The sequence below is a fragment of the Acanthopagrus latus genome, chromosome 11 (genome assembly GCF_904848185.1).
Source record: "Acanthopagrus latus isolate v.2019 chromosome 11, fAcaLat1.1, whole genome shotgun sequence".
NCBI classification, from domain to species: domain Eukaryota; kingdom Metazoa; phylum Chordata; class Actinopteri; order Spariformes; family Sparidae; genus Acanthopagrus; species Acanthopagrus latus.
This window is the reverse complement of record NC_051049.1, coordinates 12,895,797-12,915,854: the sequence shown is the minus strand read 5'-3', so window position 1 is coordinate 12,915,854 and position 20,058 is coordinate 12,895,797. Positions and strand designations below refer to the sequence as shown.

Below are 20,058 nucleotides of genomic sequence, written 5' to 3'. Positions count from 1 at the left end.
CGTTTTGACCGTTCAACATGCAGGCTGCTAGCTTGGAGGGGACAGGGATCTTTTTAAAACCATAACACGCAGATAGTGCAAGGAAGGAGAATGCAAGCTGAAACAGTCAACTTAAAGAAGCCTTATACCCACATACATCTACATCTGGTCAGTTAGTCTACGGAATACCAGTTATATCCAAAAAAAAACAAAACGTTTTTATTGTATTTATTATATTCTATTGTATTCTACTTGCACTACATTATATTTTTATTTTTACTTAAATTAAGCATAGAAGTCACAAAAACATTTCACTGTGCATCCTGTATGAGTATGTGACAAATAAAACCTTTGAATCCTTTGAATCCTTGAATATCAGAATTGATAAAATCACAACAACAGTGAATCAGAAAATTAAGTGCACATTGAATACCTTGTAATCGTAATGTGAAATCTTATTTTTCCTTATTCCTTGGTAACATTCTCTTCATAAAATTTTGCTGTCCATGCTGTTGGACATATGCTGTTCTTCAGGCTCTGCAACAATTGTTTTGCCTTTTTTATTTGGTAGAAACAGACTTTAAGGACACACCTGTCCTTCAATAAGCTTTAACCATCACTGCTCACACATGTTTTAGAGATCTCTTCAAAGGCTGTGACTGTCCTGTCTGTTGTGACTTTAAATCACTATCAGTACAGTTTGCTTTGTCATAATTTGTAACTGCTGGTGTGAACAGGTGGCAGCTTACACGCTTTTAGTATGAATTTCAATACATCATCAATCTGATCAGCTGGAGGACTCACCCAACTCAGTCACCATGGAAAATGCACATGATGTTAGAATAGGTAACAGTATTTTTAGTTTTTATTTAGGTGTGATATTGATGTACTGTATGTGTGTCTGTGTGTGTGTTACCTTTTCACACATTTCAGGTTGTATAATTATGCAGCAACCACGCACTCTGTTCATATAAACGTTTTGCTAGCTGTTATTATCATCCTGTCAATGATCTGACTACATGACAAGTCTGAGCAGGCTGCCGCTCTGTGTCTGTATCTGTGTGTGTGTGTGTGTGCGTGTGTGTGTGTGTCTGTGTGTCTGTGTGTGTGTCTGTGTCTGTGTGTGTGTCTGTGTCTGTGTCTGTGTCTATGTGTGCCTGTGTGTGTGTCTTAGGCCCTGACAGGCACACATGCACCACAGCCTCTGGAACAGGCTGTCCTTGCAGTAAATTTCTTCTTCTTCTTTGTCTTTGTCTGTTTTCTTCTCTCCTCTAACCTTTACTTTTAGTTTGCATTCATCCGTCTCTTTGAATGTTGTGGAGAGTAACTTTTGTGAATTTTCTGCTCTTTTAAATGAAAAGCTTTTGTGTCCTTCTTTGTCACACTCACCTACATTTTTTTTTTTATCTCCATTTCACTTACAGCCTCTCTCTCTTTGCCTCTCTCTGTCCATCTGCCAGCTGGCAGCTTATCTGCCCTCAGGTGTTTATTGACCAGCCCCCTCTCGTTCTTTTTATCTATCCATCCATTCATCCCTCCATCCGTTTATCCCTCCATCCAGCCAGTCTTTGCCAGTACTCCCTGATGGCTGTGCTTTGGCATGGCTGTGGAACGAGACTGTGCCGTGTTGTCTCTGACACCTGGCCCAGCTCAGACTGCTTCAGCCCGGCTCACTTTCACTCTGTTGTCAACCCATCGGCGGATTGTCGCCTTAAACTCATAACACCATCCACTGCCTCCGAGCTAGAACGCAGAGTTGGGGGGGATGCTGTCAAAACCAATGAATCAAACAAATGAAAGCATTGCTAATGGCGCTAAACCTACTGAGAACCAAACATTACAGCTTTATGCAATGTTAGGTGGCTTTTGGTTTGCAGTCTGCATCGTGCTCATCACATGTTTCCACAGTACCCTACTAGCTGTTTATATGCAGCCAGAGAGCCAACATATTTACAACATATGAAACACAGAGGAGGAAACTAATCCTAACATCTCTGAAACTTCACCTGATGCTTTATGTGGCTAAAACCATTCATCAATATAATCACTGGTCATTTAGAGATCCGTTAATCAATCAACCAGTTGCTTCTGAACTTGTTTAAGGAAATGTTTTTTGTCCTTAGATTATATTTAGCTGTGAAGGCCATCCAAAGCCACTGATTTTTCTTATGTCGTAACATAGAAAAGAACCATTCCTCATTGAAACCTGTGCTGAAAGAAATGTGTCTCTTTTCTATTCCTATTCAATTGCATCTATTGATAAAGCTTTCAATCAAACTCACAGCCCCCTTTGAAATAGTCAATGAAAGAAACCTCACAGATTGACCATGTTCAGGTCAGTTCTGTCCTTTTCTGCTCAGACTTATGGTGCAGTGTCCGTCCTGTCAGATTGGCCCTATCTCCATTGATCTGTTGCCTGAGGACAAGCTGTTGTTCATAAGGCGTCAGTGTGGTGTAGCTTAAAAGTTTTGACTAAGGGCAGGAAAGTTCATGAAGCATAGATGAGACAGTATGTTTTACACATGCAGCAATTAGTGGAACAATCGATTATTCTATTGAAAGAAAGTTGCTAGCTACTCTTAACATAGATTGATCATTTCATTAATTTTTCAAGCAAAAATGTCTGGTTCCAACTACTTAAATGTGATTTGATGCTTTTCTTTGCCATTTATGACACTGGGAATTGTTTTTCATGTGATAGAGTTCATGATAAAACGATTGATTGTGAAAATAATTAGGGTGGTGTATATTTTAAGCTGTTTCATTAAGGATAGTTGGCTGCCTTAAGTCAAGTTCAAGCAGACGAATATACAGTATTTTTTTTTTTAACAGAAATGGAATCAAAATACTGTATAGAGCAATAAAATAAGAAATATTGCAATTTCCTTCTGTAAAAACTTGTTCCTCTCTTGCTTTTTCTGGTTGTCACTTTACTCTCCATGGTCAGGACATGATTGCTGTACAAGCATATCATTCAAAACACTCTGAGTAGCCTTGGCACAACCATCCACATCCACACGCATTCACTATTGCACACACACCTGCATATATTGACACATGTGTGATGTGATAAGTCTGTGTCTGTCCTTGGAACAGAGCTGTGTGTCTGGTGATAGCCAGTTTATGAAGTCATGATGAGACCGGCTGTAAGTGACAGGCCAGGCGCTGTGTGTGTGTGTGTGTGTGTGTGTGTGTGTGTGTGAGAGAGAGAGAGAGAGAGAGAGAGAGAGAGAGAGAGCGAGGGAGGGAGAGACTTTGCATGATGGTTTATACGGCCCTGTCAGTCTCTGCACTGCCCTCCATCGCCCTTTTGCTGTCTTTTTTCTCTCTTCTCCTCCAGTATCTTCAAGTGCCAGAAACATGTGTTAGTGAGGATAGAAGGATACCGAGAAAAAAAGAGGAAAAAGTGAAATAGGTAGAGGGAGGAAAAAATAAAAGTGTATGCATGTAGTATGGCCACAGTAATGTGCGACAGCAAAGGAAAGAAGAAGAAAACACGAGAGAGCGACTGATGTAAGAGGAAGAAAAGAGGGCAGCTGAGAGAAAGGAGGGAGGATAAATTAGAACGGAGAGAAAGTAATAATATAGAAAAATAGAAAGATGGGAGAAAATGAGACAAAGCGAGCAAGGGAGAGATGAGAGAGGGGGGAGTACAGGGATGGGAGGAAGAGGATGAATAGGGTAATAATGGCTCAGTGTGAGAGCTGTTGTAGAAAAAGAGAGAACGGCTGAGTGAAGAAGAGAACAAAATGAGGCTGAGGGCACTCAGACAGATAGAATTAGACACACCGCAGAGGTTCAGTGTGTGTGTGTGTGTGTGTGTGTGTGTGTGTGTGTGTGTGTGTGTGTGTGAGTGTGCGTGCGTGAGTGTGTTTGTGCATGTGTGTCACAGAGAGAGTGTGTGCTCATGTTTTTATGTGTTTGTGTGCAGGCTGCTTTATTCTGCGGATGGTTACAAGGTTTGCCACGTGTGCTTGTGTGTGTGCGAGATGTTTCTGTGTGCATATGTGTGTGTGTGTCTGTGGGCTGGGGGTAAGAAAGAGCATTTTTATGGTTTTTACGAGTTTTAGGAAATGGAGAAAAGTAATGGCACTGAATAGCAGGCTGTGACAGGCAGAGAGCTTGAGAGAGAAATCTAAGATGTGTTCTGCTTTGTGTGAATGTGTGTTTGTTCGCTCATATGTTTGTATGTGTGTGTGAGAGAGAAACTAAGAGAGTGAGAGAGGAAGACTGAAGTGGGTAAGAGTGTGTGAGGCCGAGCTAAATGAGAGTGTGATGGTGCTAAAAGACCAGATGATGACTGGAGTGCTGCCTCCATTCTTCCACCTTTGCTGTTCACTTCCACATTCACCCACACTTTTCTCCTTGTCACTGACAGAACTCGTCGCTCATTAGGAAGGTGTTTTAATCCTGCAGAGGCTTAATGTGCTGTTAAAGTGAAACTCTGGCCAAATGCAACCTAGGCTTTTTTTGTGAAAGTATATGAGTCAAACCTTCATGTAAAAGCATAATTACGACGAAAGAGGCACTTTAAGATTTACCGTATTTTCGTTTTCGGGCAAGCTCATTTTCAGTGGGAGTGCAAGAGGCACTTTTACGCTAGCTATTTTTAAAACATTAAGAAGGCTCAACACAACATGAAACTTTGCTCGTAGTATCACCAGGGTCTCTACACATGAACACGAGCATTGAGAACATTGTTTGTGTACACAGTTTTTGGACAGCCAAAATATCGATTTCGATGCTAACGTAATAGTGCCCCTTGAACTCCCATTGAAAATGAGCTTGTCTGAAAACGAAAATAAGGTAAATCTTAAAAGTGCCTCTTTCATCGTAATTATGCTTTTATACGAAAGTTTGACTCATATACATTCACAAAAAAAGCCTAGGTTGCATTTTTGCCAGAGTTTCACTTTAGTGTGTATCATCTTCTCCCTTCGTTGTGCACTTATTATCATACCATATGCAGCACAATCATATATCCAGTTCTCTAACCCTCTGTCTATCTCTCCATCACAGGCAGAGATTGTCAAGCGTCTCAGTGCCATCTGTGCTCAGATCATCCCTTTCCTCTCTCAAGAGGTAAGTATCACCACAGCCAGACACACTTAGACATAAACAAAAAATATGCATAATCAGGAGTCAATTAGTCACATTTCCAGTGCTATATCATATTTTCTTAGTATTCATGATAACAAATAATCCAGAATGGATGCATTTGCATTACAAGCAAGGTTAATGAAGAAACAATAATTCAGAAGTTACAATTGAAGAAATACAATTTTCACCATACTCACAATTCAATACATCTGTTTGTTTAAACGTTTTCTGTTCCAACATGAGTTGATTCAAACTAAAAGTAACTTTTTATTATCTGTTTACTCAAGTAAGTTTTTTTCTTATTTATATATGTTATATTTATATTTATACTATGCTGCAATAAAGAGCAAAATATTATACTTTACATTAAAACAGTGAACACATGAATGCATCACTAATTATAATCCAATAATGAAAGAGCATAGACACCTGACCTGAGCTAGGACAGAAATTAACAAGTTATAACCAGTTTTGGGTCAGATTTGGTCACCAATTGATGATTTACTAGTTCTGTATAATTATGTGCATGATCATATATGTAAAGTATAGGCCTTTATATTATGGATCTATATAATGTTCATATAACAAAGACTTTTCATAGTCATACACACTGTACATATCTGTAACAGGGTAAACGCGCAAGTTGTAAACATGGCAACTGCACAATAGGCTAACACAAGCTCAGTGCTCAGCTTAGACAACTGCATCAGGCTTAAGTTGCATTCAGGTGACTGTCTAGTTCAGGACCACTTTGAGTCTGTGGTTTTGTGGTGTTACAGTAAATACTTTACAGTTTGAGGTGTAGATATTCAACATGCACTAGTTTTCTGCATATTAATGATGACACGGCTCGTTAGTTTTCTTGTCAGTTGTTTCTGTTGAGAGCTCATCCCCGTTATTGCAAGCTGCCTCAACAAGTTGTTCTCTGCAATTCTGTTGCTGTATTAGCAAACCCCCAATTTACTGAATATATCTTCATTCAACTCAAAACATCTGGCTTATCATTAAATAAAACAAATCCAAGCAAATATGTAAATTCAGTTAATTATGTCACATGGGTAAAACTAGTTTTGAAACATTCTGAATAAGCATGAAAGAGCTTAGTACAGTTTGTGGTTAATTATTTTGTTTGCATGGTAAAATACCTTTGTGCTCTCAAAGGGAGGGCACAAAGGAGTCTAAATCTCATTTATATCTAAATGAGAGAATTATTTGTGTTTTGTGCAAATCAGATTAAAAAGAATTAAGGTAAAAGTCAAAGAAACATTGATTCTCATGTCACCTGATATCCACTGAATTCTAATGGTATAATCATGTTGTGTGCTTAATTTCTATAGTATGTTGTCATGTGGTTTTGTCCAAATGATGTGTACCAGGTCAAAAGGTACTGATATAAAACAAATTCCTGTAGATGTCAAACAATACAGAACATAAAGGTATAAAGAACACATTTAGGCTTTATTTTTTCATAAACTACATTATTTTCTGAACATTTAGATCTGATTATTTTTAAAGTAACATTATTCAACCTTTTTTTACAGTAATGTAATGGCTTAAAAATCATTTTGACTATACAGTGTCTTTTAATAGGGGGAGTGGTGTCTGTCTCAGCCAATCTGCCTCCTATCACTTGCTTCTCAACTATTTAACTTCAGTGAGAGGTTAGGATCACTGCATTACATACATGGTTACACATAACATCAGTGGTGTCACACTTAGAAACTGTGGGGGATGCATAATCACACAAAATGCCAATTGCTACATAATGCTGCTTTAAATTCAATGTAATCAACTCTTTAAAGATTGACTTTGCATTGTCTCATTACTCAGCAACATTATTATCTATCCTATGTTTGTACATGTCATGGCTTTAACTTAACTTGCTTAATACAACCTAAAAAGTATGAGGTGCAGGATCATAGAAGATACTATTGTTTTATTGCGTATGTGTGTGTGCATGTGCATCATGTGTAAGTGTAATGTTTGTTGGTGTGTGTTGGTTGAATGTGAGATTGTGTAGATGGGAGTACAAACCTGCAGACACATTTCTCATTGTCTGCGAGTGTGAGTGAGCTTTGATGAGTGGGCTCCCTGGAGACAGAATGGTCACAGCTCTGTCAGTTTGATCAATATTGACAGTGTGTGTGCTTGTGTGTGTGCGTGTGCGCGCATGCTTGCGCGTGTGAGTGCGTACACGGGCACTGTTGCACATGCATATTTGCGTTTGCGTGACTGATTACATTGGGATTTTGTGTAAACAGAACTGAGGTTTTAGTTAGTGTGGCTTTGAGCACATCTGTGCGTGTCAGTGTGCGTTTGTGTCTGGCTGTATGTGTGTTTCTGTTGGGGTTTTTTTTGTCAGTGTTTGAGCTGTGTGTGAATGCGTGGTTGCCCAATCCATTTACGTTTATAAACCCGGTACAAACATAGTTTATATGTTGTAACACCTTCCTCAACTTTAGTTCATGTAATGGTTCCTGCTGTGTACCTAATGTAACCATTATGTTTACTTTACACTTAATACTGTAACGTAAAACACTAAAGCAGAAAAAAAAGAAAAAAAAACTGCCTGTCTCCTTACTGTCTTTCTGTGGTGTTTGATGTGTGTGTGTGTATATAATTTGTGTGTGCAGCACCAACAACAGGTGGTCCAGGCTGTGGAGAGGGCCAAGCAGGTTACCATGGCTGAACTCAATGCCATTATCGGGGTGAGTCACCTCCATTCGTCATGACAACACAAACACACACCTACACAACACGCACATTAACTGAGGATGTTCCAACCGATCTGACTGGCTCTGATGACAGTCAGATGATTAAATTCTTTCATCACTGGTCCATAAGCATGTAGATCAGAAAAAAATATCTTCAGATAGAAAATTGGTCTTTGAAGAGATTATTTTTGTATGTATCTATGTTTTACATTTTCTGTAGCCAACCTGTTTGAATCGGATGATAACCGGCATCTCATCCAGAGTGTGGAGTGTGTTTTTGTTGTATCAACGTAATGATCAGCAACAACTGTGATGTAGCAACGTCCTATTTTAGTCTGGACTAATTTTGGAAGACACAAATTAATATGCCAAAATCTAATGAATCACCGCTCCCAGTCAAACACTTGGTTGTTCTTGTTCAGAGAATTGCCAAATTCCTTCTAGAAAATGTACTAGATGTCAGGGGGCGCAGTTGTCTTGACATCAGTTAACAATTGCATCAAACGTGGAGAAGGGATAGGGTATATTTTTAGACCACTGTACTTGTATAAAGCTAGTAAATGAAATGTTTAGATATGTGCCATAAAAAAAAAGTATAATGGCATCTGTCACCTCGTGTTTTTTTCAGTCCTCTATTTTTTTTATAATGCAAGCAGGCTGCACTGCTGAAGGCATTGGTTTTGTCTGCATTTGCCAAAAAAACACCTAGCTTTGTTACGGTCAGTCAGTTCCACTTTTGGCGCCATGTACCTGGAATGCTCGGAGGTCGAAAGTTGGAAATTTCACCTTAAAAATTTCTACCTCTGATGTCACTATTCGTAGAGAGAAATACCATTAATGTTAATAGCTTTTGTGTCTCTTATGTGTCCACTAAGAGTGTATGGTTTACACTGCATTAATTACAGCTCAGTTTCAAGATTTTTGGAGACATGCATTTTATATGTAGAGAAAACTGAAGCTAGCAAACAGACTGTAACTATAGAGGTATACTGAAAATTATTAGACCTATGCTTGCATCTGACCGTGCATGATGACATGACCAAGAGCAACATAATGCACACTTGCTTGTGTGCACACATGTCTTCATGTGTACACACACACACAGACACAGTGATGGTCCTGAGTGCTCTGGTAGACGGGGCTTTCCAGAGCTTGTCTGAGCACTGATCACATTACTGTCTACTTAAAGCCCTTTGTTCCTCCCAGCACTACAAACACTGCTGTCTCTAAGGTGTGTGTGTGTGTGTGTGTGTGCGTGTGTTGTGTGTGAGTGAGTGTGCTCATGTGAGTGTATGTGTGTGGAACACAGCAGCTCGAGACGACAACAACACACACAAACACATCATAATGCTCCCTTCAGGATAATAGCCTTTCTTTATCTGTAGCTACTCCTTTGCTCTCCACTTTCTCTGTCCTCCACCATCCTCTTTTTTTTTTTCTCCACGCTTTCTCTTTGTCTTTCTGTTCATTTTCCTTCTGGATTTCACCCAGAGTCATCTCTCCTTTTGTAATCTCTTATCCCTCTCTTTCTCTTACTATGGCCCTGTCCTAATTTCTCCTCTCCGATTTGTTTTTTATTTTTTATTTTTTGCTATGTCTTATCTTTTGCTCTCTGCGCTGCACACTTTCCCTCTCTCTTCCTGTGCTCATTTACCCTCTCCACTTATTTTCTCCCTCCTGCTCATCTAATTCTCCTTCACTTTTCACTGCTTCCTCCATGATTCCCCTCTGTTGCTCCCCATCATTTACTCTCTGACTCAAACATTTTCTTCCCTCTCTTTAAACCTCCCTGTGTTTTCCCTTGACCTGTTTCTCCATCTACCTCCTTCTGCCTTTCCTTCATAATTAATCCCTTTCATCACCTCACTCTTTTCACTGTCTCTCTGTCTTTCTCTTGATTCTTGGCTTCCTTCTTCACCTACTTCACCTTCCTGTTACCCTGATCATTTAACTTCTTCTTCTCCCCTTCTTTCCTTTTCCTCTTTCTCATTATTGGTGTCCATCTTTGTCACCTCTTAATCTACTGATCTCTTTTACATACTTTCCTCCTTTATCTTGTTTTGATTTAATTTACTTTCTCCCTTGTCTGTCTCTCCCCCAACTTATTCCAAACACAACTCCCACTTCCTCTTACCCTTTCCACTCTTTCTTTTGTTCTCTGTCAATTTCTCCTTCTTATTTTCTATCTATTTCTTCTTCTACCTGTTTTTTATTCTAACCATCCACCCTTGTATGACACCGTCCCTCTTCAAACCGTCCCTCCCCGCTCCCTTCTTTCCCTGTGGCCACAGCAGCAGCAGCTCCAGCACCTGTCTCATCACGCCCCTGGCATCCCTCTGACGCCACACCCATCAGGCCTGTCCCTGGGCGCGGGGGGCTCAGGGCTCCTTGCGCTGACAGGTGCCCTGGGGGTCTCGGCACACCTTGCCTCCAAAGATGAGCGCAACCACCTTGACCCTGAACATCTCAGAGGTAAAGAAGTGTCAATCTTAAATTCTTAATTTTGAGTCTAATGATAAAATAAATAATACATGAATAAACTGAAAAAAATGTGTCTCTTAGAATATTTGTTTATCTTGAAACTTTCTGTCAGTGGAATCCTGATGTCATAGAGGAAGACGGAGTCACAGTTTAAAGATCCAAACTAGTGAGATTGTTCTGATTGATAGTAGAGAGACACTGTGGTATTTGTAGTCAATGCAGATTTTTTTGACTGTGTAGTCCTCTGCTATATCATATTTGCTGTAAAAAAAACAATATGTGGAAATGCTTTTATTTCAGGTCAGTGCACAACAAAAGGGTTTCATTACTGAATGTCGTTATTTGATATTTTGAAAAGATGTTGAGCAGGTTCACTACAAGTGAGGCAGGGTAATAGACTCTAGAATGAAACCATCACATATCACATACACAAGAGTTATTGTTTTATTCATTATATAGGTGTATTTCTGCATGTTTAGTTCAGTTGGATGTATTCTGTACTAGAATGGGCAGACAAATTAAATGACCACAGCTATTGAATAAGAAATAGATCATATTAGACTGGATAAAATGCAAAGCAGATCTATACATCCTTAGTGTCAGGCTTTTGTATCATTTGTACAGTGAGTCACCTTTTGGACTGAATTTGAACCCTGTTGTTTAGATTGCTGTCATAATGTGGACAGAAGTATTCATAGCGCTTGAGTAAATGCAGGAGAAATGCTTTCTACCGACGAACTTTCATTCACCCCGATAGAATATCTTATCTTTGCGCTCTGTTTCAGGCACCGAACCAAGAGAGACTTCTCATGAATAAACCGAGAGCTAGAAGAAAAAAAGTAAAGAAAGAAGTGAGACTAAAGAGAGAAAGAGATCAATGTGTTCATATTGCAGCATTAAGCATCTGTGTGAGAGCTTATGCATGTCTGCAGCTGTGTGTGTTTCTGTTATTACATATGAGAGGAAGAATGAGTGAAAAGCAAGTGAGCGTTGAACGACGCAGCAGGGGAAGACAGCGAGCTTTGTATGGTTGGAGAACAGAGAGAGGGGATGATAGAGAGGAGACTGGAATCAGGCACAATAGTGGGTCTGTATCTTTATTAGAGAGGAGCCGTCGAGGTTCAGCCTAACCTTGGCTGACTGGGGGACTGTTGTTATTATCAGGACTGACGTCAAACTTTCTCTCTTTTCCCCTTTACTCACCTCTCTCACTCTCTTTTTCTCTACTCTGCTGTCTTTTCCTACCTTTCTCCGCCCCATCCCAGAGGGAGCACCCAGCAGGGTGAGTAGTTGTGTATTGTGTTCAGTGTCTGTATGTGTGTGTGTGTGTGTGTGTGTGTGTGTGTGTGTGTGTGTGTGTGTGTGTGTGTGTGTGTGTGTGACAGTGATAAACTGATGGAAATGGAGACACACTGTAAAGAGGGCTCTAAAAACAGCTCCGTACTGCTGGAGCTCCGCCAGTAGTAGCACAGCTCAACACCAGCACAATAGCCACTCGGCGCTATCAACCTTGAGCGTCTCAAGGTTTCCTACATCACACTTAAATCTCAGTTCACAGCATTTCACTATTATCTGGAAGAACGTACAAACTGAATCAATGGATGAACAAGCAACTGCTTGTATTTCAGCGACACAAATGTTCTGGTAATCTACAGGACTTACAGAACAAGTGAAAGGATTAAAACCCGGCAAAAGCTGCCCAAAACACACCAGTTAATGTCTGTAGAAATGAGCAAGTCTGGCTTGAAAATGTTGACTTGAGTTCAAGATGCATCCAGTATATGAAACTACAGGAGGCTCCCTAATGTCTGATGTGAATGAACCACAAAATGTTACTGAACAGGTCACACCAGTGAAATTCATTTGAAAAGATGTTTCCCAACAGAACCTGCTCTTTTATATCATTAGTTAATATTTGGTGTAGAATTGCACAACTGCCTCTTCTCTAGAAGCGATCAGGAACAGAAAGGGCTGAGGAGGGGGAGTCCTTCTGTCTTTGCTCAACTGGTGACAACTTGTACCAGAAAAGCACATCTTGTTGAACATTAAAAGAATAATTATTTGAAGAGTCTGACATATACATGCACCCTGACCGCTGACTATAGTGTAAAAGAGTGAGATATATTAATGTTGCAATTGTTTTACTCCCTTGTATTGATATTAGCAACTGCTGCAAATATCATTGGAACTTTTCATCTTATGCAAGTTCTGGTAAAAGGACTTTATATAGTGACTGAGATGTGACATGTTACATTACTGATGCTGAAAACAAAACAAAACAGAATCAGTGTTTAGAAAAATCAAGTTAATGCAACATGCAGTTAACCATTAAGTGCATACAAGTGTTGATTTTGCTCACAGGTTTTGCACATATTTTCTGTCACTGTAGTCAGAAGTCCCTGTTAATCGCCTGGAGAATTAATGCAGTGCAAATAGCCTGATTGAAATTCAGTGGACGTCCATGGTTTGTCCTATTCTCTGTGGATGCTTTATGGAAGCCGTGTGAACACTCCCTTACTGTACTGGCTGCAGCGGGCAGCTGGGCTTCATCAGTGTAACTGTTGATAACACGGGGGGAGGGGGGTGGGTTAGAGGGAGATGGAGAGTGAAATTGGAAAAGGAAAAAGAGAGAGACACTAAAGACGAAGAAAAAAAAAATAGAAAAATAGGGAGAGAAGGTTGTTAAAAAATACCAGCAAGTCTTTGTTCTGGTTTTTATTGTGAAATGAAAATGATTTAAGAGGGCTACTGACTTAACTTTCCCTCCCTCTCTCTCCCTCTCTCTCTATCTGCAATGAAACCCTTAGCATAATTTAATTGCTAAACACAATGCTGACTGTTAAGCACCGGGAAAATATTTCTCTTATGAGTTAAGGTTTGTGGTGAATTTAGCCAAGCATTACAGCGTTTGGGAGGGAAAGGGAGGGGAGGGGAGGGAGAGATGCATATCAATTGGCATTTGTCAGAGTAAAACATGTTGGAATTTTAAATGGAGGGGAAAAAAGGGACAGGGAGAGAGGAAGTCAGGAGAAGAGGGAAGAAGGCTGTGGAGGAGGAGAAGAAAGAAGAGAGGGAATTTTGTTTGAGCCGCACTGAGGTCCATTGTGTGGTTTTTCTCCTCTCCTCTGTCCAGCGCTCCTTCCTGTCGGCCCGTGGGCTCCTTCCTGTGTGACTCATTGGTGTGTTAAACCCTCACTGTTCTTGTCCTCCCCACAGCAGGGGACGGAGAATGACAAGTGGCCCTCACCAAACCTCTGGCCCCTGCCCCAGAGCAAACACAACACAATGCTTTGATGGGCTTTTCAGAGTGCTGAGCACCAGGACGGGCTGTATTGTAAATATGCCGGCACAGCTTTATTGCCCAATAATGAGAGTCATATTTTACATGAGGACTGGTGTGTCGAGGGGAGGGCACTAATTAGCTGTATAGGCTGTCTTGTGTGCCTCCATGGCTACGTCTTCACCTGTGCTTACGCCTGCTGTTCTTGCTGTGTGTGTGTGTGTGTGTGTGTGTGTGCGCGCGTGCACAATGTTATCATGTGTGTTTTTATGGGCCTTTCTGTGAATGTTTGTGTTCCTGCTTCGTGTACTTTACCCGAGCCTATATCTACATTGTGACCTGCACATTGACGTATGTGTGTGTGCTTTATGGGTTTATGTAAGTAAAAAGATGTTTCATATCTTCCTCCAGAGTAAGTCAGCATCATCAACAGACAGTCAGCCACCTGAGGAGCGCCAGGGCCCGTCAGGAGGCTATTCCTCCTCTCAGGGAGGCGCTGAGGCAAAGAGGAGGCGCTGTGATGACAAGGAGCCGCTTGCGCCACACTCCTATGTACGTGATGTGTGTGTCCTTGTCCTTAAACAATAGGTTTGTAGCCACATGGTTACCCCGCTTGGCCTCCAAAACGCTGCTGGTTCATTTCCAGCCAACAAACTTTGTTGATGTTGTACCTGTCTCTCTCCTATGTTTCATGTTTGCTTCTGCTGTCTAAGGGCCCGTCTAAATGACCAAGGTCACTGAAAACTTTTGGGAAACTCTTTCCCAGGTGGAGATACTCAGAAACTCCATTTTCTGTATTTACGTCTGGACTGGCAGAAACAGAGCTAATTGTCAACAATGACACTCACATTTGCTTCCTAATTGGGCTTTATTTATTAGTGTGTCTTGGCAAATGTGAACTTGGAGTATGTGTTATGATTTTGGAAACAGACGCAAACAGACATTGATAATGCAATCAATACAAAAGAGGGGAAGAAAAGGCTGCTGACAGTGTTAATAAAAATGGCATCATCCCTTCATATTTTTTGAAGAGCAGTCATGTTTCTCTTCCTCATTCATAGTATTTTCTATAAACCACCACAGAGTTTACAATCTGCTTTCTGTTTACACTGGCATCCCTATAGTATGCCCAGTATACATGATTGGCCATGTCATATGTGTTCTAAGGTGTATTAGTATAATCTATGACACAGCAACCTGCGGCTCTGGAGCCACATGTGGCTCTCTTGCTCCTCTGCAGTAGGTCCCTGTGACTTTGACAAAAAATGACATGAAAATGAATGATGCAGGTTATTTTTATACACACTGCTGTAGGCCTAGAGTAATTCATTGATTGTGAAAATGTATAGCCTATGCACAGCTTAGTGTCTGTTTTAGCAAGCTGCGATTTTTGCCCCACAAATAACTTTAACAATGATGAAAGATTTTGAGCTTAAGGTGATATATGGAAAGAAACTGAAAAGTTATTCTTTAACAGCAAATGTGGGATACAACAAGAAAAAATAAACAGAGATATTATAATTATCAGTAATGTCAGAAAGTACATGTGCGTCTGAGTGGTTGCATGTATATGTGGCATCGCCCATGACATTATAGCCCACACAGGGGTCGGGGGCCTGTGGCCAATTAGAGTGGTGTTTGGTTTGGATGGGTCCAGTGAAGAAGAGCAGGGAGCCATAGGCGATGCAATGCCAGAGGAGAGACGGCCAAGGCAGATAGCTGTAATGAATTAGATGGCTGTGTGTTTGCAGTCTGGAGGATTGATTGACACTGGGTGTCCGTCTGCGCAAGATGGCCTCCAGCTAAATCAGTTTGGCATCCACAACCACAGTCCAAATCTTCCCATTAGTTCCGAGCGAGAACAAGCATGGGTAGTTTCCACTTTCCGAATGTTTTTTTCTCTCTTTCTCTCTGTCGAGCTGCATTACGGCCCCCATTTCTCTCTGTTTGCGTTTTGCTCTTCTGTATCTCTCTCTGTCTCTTTATCCCCAGCTCTCAATTTCTCCACTTTTCCCCTTTCACTCTCACTTCCCTGTCTTCTTCCTGTTTTCTTTTCAATTTTAGTTTGTCTCTCATTTTCTCTCTCTTCCTACTTTTACCTTTCTCTGTCTCTCTCTCTCTCTCTCTGTCTCTCTCTCTCTTTCTCTCTCTCTCGCTCTCTCTCTCTGGCTCTCTCTCTCTCTGTCTTTTTGTTCTCGGAATAGACTGTAGACGTAGCCCTGTTTTGGTTCTGTATAATTAGGTACTGATGTCACTCCACGCTGATGTCAATAGGAATATCAGGCCATGATCACATCAAAGCGCTGTTGCTATGGTGACTAAGTGCCATCGTTCTCACCCCAGAAAAAGAGGGAGATAGATATAGAGAGATGGCTAGACGAGGAGCGAAAATGTGCCACAGATGGAGAAAGAGCAACAGTGTGTGTCTGTGTGTGTGAACGAGAGACGGATCGAAACAGTGTTTGTATGAAGGAGATGTGTGAGAATATATGGTACACAGTGGTATGGTATCGCTGTGTTAAATGTTGCATGGTGGGCAGCCAGTGGAAGGAAGCAAAGAGCAGCTAGTGATATTGATATATCGATCCGTGTGTGTGGACTTGTGTGTGTTGCTAGCTTTATTATTAAAGTTCTCCATATATACACATACAGTATATATACACATACAGTATATATATACATGTGTGCGTGTCTGTGTGGGTGATAGAGAGTAAGAACAGCGACTAATGCTGCCATCTTATTTTTTCTCCACAGGACAGTGATGGAGACAAGAGTGAAGACAATCTCGTAGTGGACGTCTCCAATGAAGTGAGTGTCCTTTCACATTCTCACACTCAGTGTGGCTGTAATCAATAACGCATCACATGACTTCTTACATGTGAAGCTTGTAGCATGCAGTGATAAATCAACTGAGAGCTGTCTGACTCTATCCTGACTGAGCTCTTCTCCTCAGCACTACAGACTTTCGCAGACTTAAAAAAAAAAAAAAGATTTCACAGCCCAGAACTTTACAGTTTTGTTTCACTCTCATCAACCTTGTGCTAAGCAACAGCAAGCAGCTGTTTTCAGTGAAAAACATGTAATAAATTCCACTGCACACTACCTGATCAGCAACAAATGGCAGACAGACAAAATTATCAAGTAGCTGGTGGTTGTTGTACAAGTCCCTCAGGAGACCAAAACAGAGCTAAAAGGAGTGTAAATGTTGGTATCATATTAGCACAGTGACCAGAAACCTGACAACAAATTACCCTAGTGTCTGCTGGGTGTGTAAATTGTCAGGTTTTTTGCTAAGAAATTTGCCATATCAGCAAAAAAGGGTGCCTCACTCAAAGATGATTTGTCAGATTACACAGCTTCCTCTGAAGCCACAAATGGCTTAACACTACTTTTTCACATTTGTAGCAGTAATCCACAAGACCTGTAAACACCCTGTAATGTGTAAAAGTGGTAGTGTGGCTTTTTGTAATGTCATTGTTAGTGTTCTGTTTAGACCACAATAGGCTAAAAACTGAATTATTCATTGATGATCTGATTTCATTCATATTATCACTGAACAAATTGTTTCAGAGCTGCTGAAATAACAGCTTGGATCATCTTTAAAGCTAAGTGCTCATTTATACGGCATAATCTGTGGTTGTGCCTTCTGTAAAGGAGAACATTTGTCTCGTAGATGAAAATTAATCACACAGTAAACACACTTTTTAACTGCGTTGGGTTGTTTCTTTGAAGTCCTTAGCAAGCAAAGCTGGTAGAAAATTATGATTATGTTTGTAGCTTACCTGCAATATTATTATCAAGAAAGTGACCCATTAGGGACGTATGGGTTATTTTCTGTACAGGCATTGCTTAGTGGAAAATTTTATTAATGAGCCAACCTCCCAGAAACTTCATCCACTGGTGACCACACTCACAAAATAGTCAATAGTTTCTTCTGACCTCTTCAAATTAATATTCCACCTTCACTACCAATGTTTACTCACAATTTTCCATCTCTACATCTGGAAAATATCTTAAGTCACTCACAGAACTCACACTTCACTCTCTCTCCCACACACCTCCTCACAGCTACATCCTTCTGCAGGGTTGCTGTGCATTGCTGTCAGAGAAAATATCTTTGATTTCCTTACAAAGCCACAAGTTGCAAGCTGCCTTTATCCGACACAAGCTCCCTGACACTGTGTTACAGCCCACACATGAATAAAGCATGAATGCAATGTTGGGAAGACCGGTGTTGCTCGCTGGAATGACTATAGATGTACTTACCACAGCTTTTGAAACCCCCTCTGTCCTCTCCATAAGCCTGTCTGGCTGGCTGTTGATAGTTCAGTTCACACACAGATCTGGGTTTATGTGCACAGTGTAAATGTGTGAGGTCAGGTTTTTTACATGCTTTATTTTGATTTGACTAATTTGTTGTTTCCTTTATTGTTTTGCGAGATTTGGCCTTTTTTTTAATCGCTTTTTTTGTTTGTTTCTTTTTGTTTTCATTTAGTTTAAAGCTTTAAGTATTTTGACAGTCTTTGATTAAGAAAATATATTCCAGCTTACTTTTTACATGTAGAGAAAGCCACAAATAAACCTAATTGGAAAATTGCCTGTCCCTTGCCAGTCCCTTGTCTTGAGTAAAAGACTGGATAGATTTGATATCATAATTTGATAATTGATTATGTTTTTGTTTTATTTCAGTTGGTTTGCAGGAAGTGATTATTATTTTACTTCATACACCCTGAACGTTTTACACAGACTTGGCTTCAACTAACAATTATTTCCATTATTGAAAAATCTATTAGTATTATATTTCAGATCAGGAGAATAAATTATTTGGTCTGTAAAATGTTATAAAATAATTGTTTTGTCAGGCAAAATCCCGGAGAGAGTTGTTTTCATATAATTAAAGAAAAGTAACAAATAATCACATCTTAGAAGCTGGAAATTAGTGAACTTTTCGGTATTATGCTTGAAAAACAACAAAATTATTATGATATTCACGGAATAGCCTGATTGTCTGACTATCAAGTAATCATTTCAGTTTGACACTTCTAACAAGCAAGAAAACTAAAAAATATAAAATACAGTGCTGTGTGTTCATGGGCTTGTTTTAATGTCTTCTATAGTAACCTTGGCTCATCTGTGTGTGTGTGTGTGTGTGTGTATGTGTGTGTGTGTGTGTGTGTGTGCGTGCGTGCGCCTGTTTGTTTGTGTGTGTGTCTTTTGTTTGGATCTGTGAAATGTGAATTGAGTCAGAAGGTCTGTAGCTAGTTTAGCTTTCCACTGCACTTTCCTTGTAAATAGGAAGAGCTCCTATGTAAGCTCCTGATAAGCTGCTGCTTTTTATGTCACGAAATGTGTCCATCTACACACACACACACACACATTCACAAATTCTTGGTCTGGTATCTTTTCTGATCTAACACTTCTCTCTCTCTGACCTCTTCCGTCTCTTCACTGTCTCTTTTCTTTCCCCTCTCTTTTACCTCGCTCCACCTTCCCCCCTTTTCTCCTCCCGTCTTTCATTAGATAACTGCAGTCTGGTTCGTGTAATATATGCAAAGCCGTTTGTGTCCCTGGAATATTTTAGTTCTTTAAATACTTCACGCACTGTACCAAAATATGTTTTATCTGAGCTCTCTGTTTTTGATATAGCGCACAAAAGGCGGAACTGGTCTCTTGTGTGATTTAGAAATTGGTACAAAAGCAAGAAAGAAGAGAAATGTGACAAATGTGGGTAATGGCAGAAAAAGGGAGGGAATTTCTTGTGATTGGTGTGTGTGCGTGCGTGTGCATGTGTGAGTGTGCGTGTGTGCTTTAGAGGGAATGTATACGCATGTGTTTGACCTTACACGGAGCCGCTGCGAGCATGTGTGCATTTCTTTATGCCCATGAGTATGTCTATGTGTGTGGTTGTTTGAGTATAAGATTGTGTGTGTGTGTGCGTGTGCGTGTGCGTGTGCGTACTAAGCACTAAAATGTCTGTGCTGATCACTGTGACCCAGTGAGAAGTGCTTACTCCAGCACTCTGCTCTGTTCCGGGGGAGGCAGTGCTGGCTCAACAGTGGCTCCAGTGATGAAAGCAGCTGTAACAGCAACATTATCTCCAGGTCCAAACACTACTGTACCAGCGACAGTGACAATCTCCACTGTTTCATGTAAATGTTCCCTGAGCCCTGAACTCCTTTACAAATCAGAACACAGACTGTGACAGGAGAGTTTATGTTTTATCCGTTAAGTGAGAATCTGCAGCATTTTATGTATTTGGTATTTTGAGACTATGCTGGCCCACAGAAGAGATGTTTTTTGCTGTAGAAACTGCAGTTTTTTGACTTACAGAAAAATAAAAAATAAAAAGAAATTAAAAAAAAATACATAGAAGTAGAAGAAAGGAGAAGAGGAAAAAAGAAAAAGGCAATAAATGCATTACAAAATGTAAGGGGCATATTATTTCAGGTGAGACATTAAATATGGAACTGCAGTTGGAGCAGTAGGGTGGTATCACTCATGATT

The 20,058-nt window shown here is 40.4% G+C and overlaps 1 protein-coding gene across 9 annotated transcripts in view; it reads left to right on the top strand.

The window, feature by feature from the left end:
* tle2b (TLE family member 2, transcriptional corepressor b) overlaps positions 1–20,058 on the top strand; it is an 88,691-nt gene that overhangs the window by 55,484 nt on the left and 13,149 nt on the right. For 6 of the 9 annotated variants that reach the window (XM_037114670.1, XM_037114672.1, XM_037114669.1 and 3 more), the window contains 6 exons: positions 4,999–5,061; positions 7,713–7,787; positions 10,085–10,265; positions 11,540–11,556; positions 13,966–14,106; positions 16,309–16,362. In XM_037114670.1, coding sequence (XP_036970565.1) covers positions 4,999–5,061; positions 7,713–7,787; positions 10,085–10,265; positions 11,540–11,556; positions 13,966–14,106; positions 16,309–16,362 — 531 coding nt within the window. Of the gene's footprint in view, positions 1–4,998; positions 5,062–6,672; positions 6,741–7,712; positions 7,788–10,084; positions 10,266–11,539; positions 11,557–13,965; positions 14,107–16,308; positions 16,363–20,058 lie in introns of those variants that run through there. The other 3 variants (XM_037114671.1, XM_037114675.1, XM_037114673.1) reach the window with 3 other exon arrangements.